The sequence below is a fragment of the Lygodium microphyllum genome, chromosome 15 (assembly GCF_053477565.2).
Source record: "Lygodium microphyllum isolate KBCC chromosome 15, Lygodium_microphyllum_v1.1.10, whole genome shotgun sequence".
Lineage (NCBI taxonomy): Eukaryota > Viridiplantae > Streptophyta > Polypodiopsida > Schizaeales > Lygodiaceae > Lygodium > Lygodium microphyllum.
In genome coordinates, this window is record NC_141149.1 from 43,460,250 (window position 1) to 43,467,178 (window position 6,929).

A 6,929-nucleotide genomic window follows, 5' to 3' on the forward strand; every position below is an offset into this window, starting at 1 on the left:
TGAACATGACTTCCATGCACATAACACACATAGGATCTATTAACTCCAAAATCTTTGTGTTGAGTATCTTTCATACTTTAATTTATTTTGATGGTCTAGGAAAAGGCACAGTTCAAAACCTTTTTTATATGCAATCCAATCCATCTTTATTCCTTTGAGCAATGTAGCGCAAGTCATCCTCTAATCTCAAACCTATCTGCATTTTCAATTTGATACATCAAATTGCACCCAACAACCTTACCTTTTAGCGATGTGACAAGAATTAAGTCGATGTTAGCATGTATCAAAGTAGATATAGAAATATGTTAAGAAGTGGAGTTAAGCCCTAACAAAAAATCTTTCTTTGAATAACTTCTAAATACAAAATGGATGCCATCCACTTGTTGAAATCCATTTAGGATAAAGAAGAAAAAGTGCTGACCCTTCGTGTTGAGAAAATAGTGTCAACTCAAAGGCTCCAAAGCAAAAGCGAGGTGGGCCTTGTGCTTCCGACTTGAAAATGCCTGATACATCATGAGTTGATCAATTGCTTGTACAAATATAGCTCTCATGATAGCTTAGAATACTCTTTACAAGAGTGTTGACTTTGATGCCAAATGAGGATAGTCGATGGATTGCAGAGAAACATAGTGTACAAACACAACTACATAAGCATGAACCCAAACAAAAATGTAAATGAAAAAGAGAACGGATAAACAATGCTTAAGGAACCTTAATGGGCAAGTCGAGTAGACAAGGTGATATGCAGATGATGATCAATGGTAGCCGGGTGACAGCAAGAGATCAAGGCAAGAGTGAAACATAGCAAGGGATGATGCCATAACATACAAACACTATCTAACCCAGCTACAGCTCTAAGAAGCTAGCAATGACACGAGAGAGAGAGAGAGAGAGAGAGAGAGAGAGAGAGAGAGACCATTGGAACTGAACGTGGAATAATATGACTGAAGGTGGCAATGACCTATCAAAGCTCTAGAAATTCGTTTTTACTATAATTTGATCAAGGAATTTATTGTGGGTGTAAAAAGAGGCAAATAAATTTAACCAAAAAATTAAGTTCGTCTTCTAGGCTAACTTTCAGTAGCTTACAGTTGTCTCCATTCTATAAGAATATAAGGAGATGATGTTAGCTTGGATTAAATTCTCTACCAGATGCAACAACATGATACACTATAGTTCTGTGTGTATGTAGGTTTACTCGACAGGTTGAATGCTCCTGGCTTTACAGCGTCATCCCTTTCAAACTTGCATCCTTGGATCTACACCACAAGACCATAGAAGCATCCCAAACCTCCACAACCCTAAGTATGAAGAACTAGATGTATACAGATCACATGAAGAATTCACCTTGCAGATAACCCCTTCTCAAAACTGTCAAGGACACCCCCAGAGCAATAGTGTAAGTCCCTTTTTGCATCAGCATTTTCCCAGATCTTCTGGAGGGGTACATGGAAAGAGGTCACAGGCATGGGGATTGACTCAGTTATCTCCATTGAACCCTCCAGCATTTTCACAACATCATTCATGCTAGGCCGCAAAAGAGGATCACTTTGAATGCACAAAAGGGAGACCCTGATGAACATGGCAGCCTGAGTGCCATCTACGTCCCCATTCAACCTTGGGTCCAGGATGGCCTTGAAGTCATGCTCCTGTGCTGCTTTAATGGCCCAATCTGATAAAAGGTACTGGCTGGTGGAAAGAGCAGCTACATCAGCATTCTTTCTGCCCCCAAGTATTTCTAGAAGCACTAACCCAAAGCTATACACATCACTTTTCTCTGTTATGGCTGAAATTCCTTTGAACCATTCTGGTGCAATGTAGCCTGGGGTTCCTTTGATTGCTGAGCTTTGTATTGTATGATTTTGTTCTGATCTTTCTGTGAGTTTTGCAAGTCCAAAGTCTGCAACCTTTGCATTGAAATTTTCATCAAGAAGAATATTTGCTGGCTTAATGTCACAGTGTATAATGCATTTTCTGGAGCCCTCATGCAGATAAGCAATCCCATGGGCAGCCCCCAAAGCAATTTCAATGCGCTTCTTCCAATCAAGTACATTAACATCTGCCTTCGGATTAAAGAGGAATCTGTCCAGAGAGCCATTGGACATGTATTCATATACAAGGAGTCTCTCTGACTTGTCAGAGCAGTAGCCAATAAGTTTCACCAGATTGCAGTGATTGATGCTGCCCAGTGTGGAAACCTCAGTGCGGAAGACTTTTGAAACCTGCCTTGATGCTGCAAGTTTCTTGACCGCAACAATGCTACCATCTATCAGGGTCCCCTTGTAAACTGATGCAAACCCCCCACTTCCTAGCTTCTCACTAAAATTATTAGTAGCTTCTGTCAGTTCCTTTAGGGTGAACTCAATTGGAGAATCAGACATGCCTCGTAATGGTTGAAGAAATCTGTGGGCAGGCAAGGATCTCCACCAACAACACAACATGACCAGAAAACAGATGGCCACAATGGCTGCAATTGACCCTCCTGAAGATGCAAGAATAGATAACCATATGCAATCAAACTCTTGCTTGAGGACAGGCTCACACACACACACACACACACACACACACAGAGAGAGAGAGTGTGTGTGTACCAATGATAGCAATGATTGAGTTATGCTTTGGACATCCTCCACTGCAACCTGTCACAAATCCTGGTCCTGAGTTTGTTTTGTGACTCTTTACCATACACGACGCATCAATGACCCATTTGCCAGACAATGAGAAGAGGTCTAACATACCTGTAGAACTACAATCTGTTGTCGAATTGCTTCCATCACATATGCAAATGAAAGGATGACTTTCATTGTAACCACAGACACCCTGACTTATGATGCACTGATTGCACTCCAAAGCTTGTGAATTGTACTGCTGATACTGAAGCTGGAAGCCAAATGACCATTGTGCTGGATTAGTGGATACAGCATTGTAGACACTGGTAAAGCCATAATCCGGGAGAATATCACCCAAATGAATACTATCAAAGGGTTCTGCAACATGTTCACAACAGGTTGTTATGTTAAAGAATACAGCCCCTGAACAGCCACTAGGATAGTGATGACAGAGAGCGCTGTTGTTAATACAGGAGTACATTGAATAAATGGTAGTGTTAGAAGAGGAGCTGTAAAACAAGAAATGTGTGCTGTTGCTGAGTTGCAAGGGCCCTGATACATTGAGCACAAAGCTCTGCAATGGAGAATGTACACTGACACAAGTTGACAAGTAGGTGTCTCCAATGTGAATAATTTGATTCGTGTAATCGAGATCAAGCACCTGGTATTTGCCTGAAGGGATGGTCAGCTGTAACTGAGAAGCAGAGCTGCCATCATCAATGCAGTCAAGAAGTCCTTGGAATGAGGGGTGTCCGCAGCCATACTTGACCCCTAATGGATACTCTATGCTTTGAAGGCCACATCTTGCCAGGCAGGTTGTCTGCTGCTGCTGTGCTGAGGTGATGTTGCTAATAAGAGCACAAAGCATTATCTGCAGTATGATACCAAATTGCTGGAGAGAGCTCCTTCTTCTGCCCATCAATGAATCTGATGGCACAAACAATGCGCAAGAACGAATCAAAATTGAAAGAGCCAGAGAAGGTGAAATTGCCACTTGATACTGAGTTGCTGGAAAGAGCTCATTCTTCCTTCCATCAGTGATGTGTGGTTGGCACACACAATGAACAAGAACAAATTGAAATTGAAGGGGGGGATCTAGTGAAAGTGAGTTTGCCGGGTCACTTCATACAACAAATGTCATCTAGCCATTTGCCTTCATATGCTGGACATCTGCAATGTTCGGGCCAAGATTGAAGAGGGATCCAGTGACGGTGAAATTGCCACTTTGCAGGATCCTCAGGCCAGATCATACAACGAATGCCACATGGCCGATTGCCTTCATATCCTGAACATCTGCAACAAAGACTTAACCTGCACGGCCGTGTTGAACTCCAATGTCTATATTTGTCTGCATCTCTTGCCTGCATCCTGGATATCTTTCCACAAGTGTCTTACAACTCCATAGCATGTCTATTTATGTCTGCGTCACTTGCCTGCATCCTCGATATCTTTCCACAAGTGCCTTAAAACTCCATAGCATGGAGCTTTTGTGGCCTGCAAGTCCTGCACATGTGCATCAAACTCTGCTGTTATTTTTCGCCGATGCTCCCTCCGAAGTCTCCAATTCCATGCGCAAAAGCAGAGACAAGTAAGAGCTTAAGCTTCCCAAGAATGGAGTCTCATAGTGTGCTCCGGCGAGCCCCCCGATGGAGTTTGAAGCGCGCTCTCCCTCTCTTCCTCTCCCTGCCCTGAGTCCTGCCTGCCCCAGCCCCCGCCGGGCCGCCCCGAGTGGCTGCTTCAATGACTTTCGACAAGTGGTTACCTGCACCCAAAACCAGCATAGAGTAAGGGGGCTGCTTGACCTACCTAATTGATTGTAACTAGTTGACCCCTCTTGCTAATTAAGTAATTCATTTGCACACCTATTCAATTAATTGTAAATAACTCAAAAGTAATTAATAATATTAGTTAGCTTCTAATTGATCGATTAGTTTGTCTAATACATACCTAATTAAATATTAACTAATTAACCACTCCCATTGATTAACTAATTGTTTCACACCCAATCAATTAATTACTAATTTACTAATTAGTTTACCTAATACATATTGAATTAACTAGTAACTAATTAACCACTCTCTCTAATTAGCTAATTGTCCACCAGCCATGGTAGTAACACCTGTGACGAACTCTTAGGTGGTCTGAGCGAGTGTCATAACAAATTTGTTCTTGCTAATTCTTCTAGATCTATCTCATGCATGGAGCAATGGTTAGGATTCATCATCCCTCAACCTTATGTAGTAATGTTTCACATTGTTTTGTTCCTTCTCTTTTTTTTTCCTTGGTTACATTGGTTAAAATGCACAAAGGGTACCCTTTCTCACTAACTCACATGCAATATTTGAGGATATTGCATTAATTTATCACAAGCTCATATGTGTTGTGGTAGCTTGCTAGCCATTTATAGTAGTTCTCGATCAACCTATCATTATTCTCAACATCTTCCCTACTCCATCACAAGCATTCTTTAGCCCTGAAATACTCATATATTTGAGTGGTATCGTGATCTATAAAGCTCAACTTCTTCGAAGAACTAATGCCTAAAGAGGCCCAATTCAATATATGGACCTTATTCTCTTCAGTGCCAAAAAAGAAGAGAGCTATATGAGATCGCCAATGGTGAATAAATGAGGCAAGTCCTAGCTATGGATTAGGATGAAAAGTTTATGTATCAAGTCTAATTTTGAGATCTTGTTATGATCATGTAAGCTTTTGCTATTATTATTGTAAAGTTCATAGTATTAAGATATAATTTGATGTTGTATTTAAAAAAGGTTCGATAACTATATCATAAGTCTACATTTTGTGAGCCTTGATTCCCCTTCTTATCTCACTAGAAGGTATAAATTTCAGAAGTTTTCACTTGTCAATCACAAGTCTACATGTAGTGAGCCTCACTTTCTCTCTCTTAGTTCATTGGAAGGTACAAGTCTCATGAGTTTCTCTCCCCTCAATTAGTCTTCTCATGGGGTATGAGCTTTTATTTGTTCAGTGTTTATTGATCCAAGTGGAATGGCTAAATTTGGCTAAAATTGAGTACACATTGGAAAAGCAATAAGCACATTCATTGAGTACATTGGGTAAGGCCATGGGGAAGGCAATTCCACTTAGTTTTTGAACCTCAAGCTATTATGACAATCAAATAGTGTTTCAATCATATATGCCTTTGCAGAGGTATTGTATACGAACTCACCTCATTAGGACACTCAAAGCTTCAATCTCTCCTCTCTTACCTCTCACTCGACTCGTAGAAGTTGGAATCTCTCATTGGGCTCCCCTCTCTCTTGCTCGACTCTCGATCTACTCTCCTCTCTCATCTCTCACTCAATTCTCAAAGCATTAGAAACTTTGAACTTAACTCTAATGCATGCACATACATAAAAGACAACAACTGGTCTTGCAAATGGTGGATCTATTTTGCTTCTTGATCGATGAGAGTATGTTTGCTTAATTTAGTCAAAGGATCTTTTTTTTAAAAGATTATTTGCCAACAAAAAGGAGAAAAAAGAAGTTTTTTGCATACAAAGAGAAAAAATATTTTAAAAAGGCTATCATTAGCTAAACATGTAAAAATTAATAAAATAAAATTTAGACTCATTCAATTCCTCTTGATATCCCCTAGGTGGGTAGGTAGAGAATACCTAGGGGTACAAGACAACTTTCTTTAAGGAACTTTGGGAAATTGCCCCATAACTTCGAGATAGGAATTCTGCATGCAAGTAAAGGTCATTTCAATGGTGGGCAATACTGGCTTGGACAGTATCACGCTAGAGATTAGTTTTTGCTTGTTCAAGTCTATGTTTTGTCTCTTGGCATCTTTTGTTTGAGTGTTAAATTTCCTAATCAACTGCATGTCAAGGAGCTTGCATATGTCTCTTTCTTATTTCATAATTATAGGGGAAAGGGTCACTCCATAGTCTTTCAAGAAAGTATGCACGTTTCTTTACTTTCCTTTAATGTCCATTATGACGAAAAGATTCTAACATTGTTAAAGATTGTATGTATGGAGATTGCAATTGCCTTTGCTAAACTAAAGCATGTAATGATGAGACACAATTGAATGAGCAAATTATATTAATTATAAGTATAATCATTATTAGTTTGTATATATTATAAATATTATTGCCAGTAATTCAAACTATATTATAAATTGTGCATTATTACACACATTAACTTTATTTGTTAACTAACCATAGTATTTTTTTTTCTAAACATGTTACTTGTTGATAGTATTTAACATATTAATTTCATATATTAATAACTTGTTCAATTACTTTACACACACACATATAATGTCAAAATTAATTATTAAATGTGACA

General features: G+C 39.4%; 1 protein-coding gene across 2 annotated transcripts; it reads right to left on the reverse strand.

Annotated features, from left to right (window-relative positions):
* Nucleotides 1–1,035: 1,035 nt before the first annotated feature.
* LOC148024464 (G-type lectin S-receptor-like serine/threonine-protein kinase At1g34300) lies at nt 1,036–4,391 on the reverse strand. Of its 2 annotated transcripts, XM_087694094.1 has the most exons (4): nt 3,271–4,390; nt 2,739–2,880; nt 2,592–2,639; nt 1,036–2,482 (listed from the first exon to the last, which is right to left on the reverse strand). In XM_087694094.1, the coding sequence occupies exons 1-4, from the start codon at nt 3,526–3,528 to the stop codon at nt 1,344–1,346; spliced, it is 1,587 nt and encodes a 528-aa protein (XP_087550220.1). In that variant the 5' UTR covers nt 3,529–4,390; the 3' UTR covers nt 1,036–1,343. The 2 variants fall into 2 exon arrangements, with proteins under 2 accessions (XP_087550220.1, XP_087550218.1); XM_087694092.1 differs by having other exon boundaries at nt 2,739–4,391.
* Nucleotides 4,392–6,929: the final 2,538 nt, after the last annotated feature.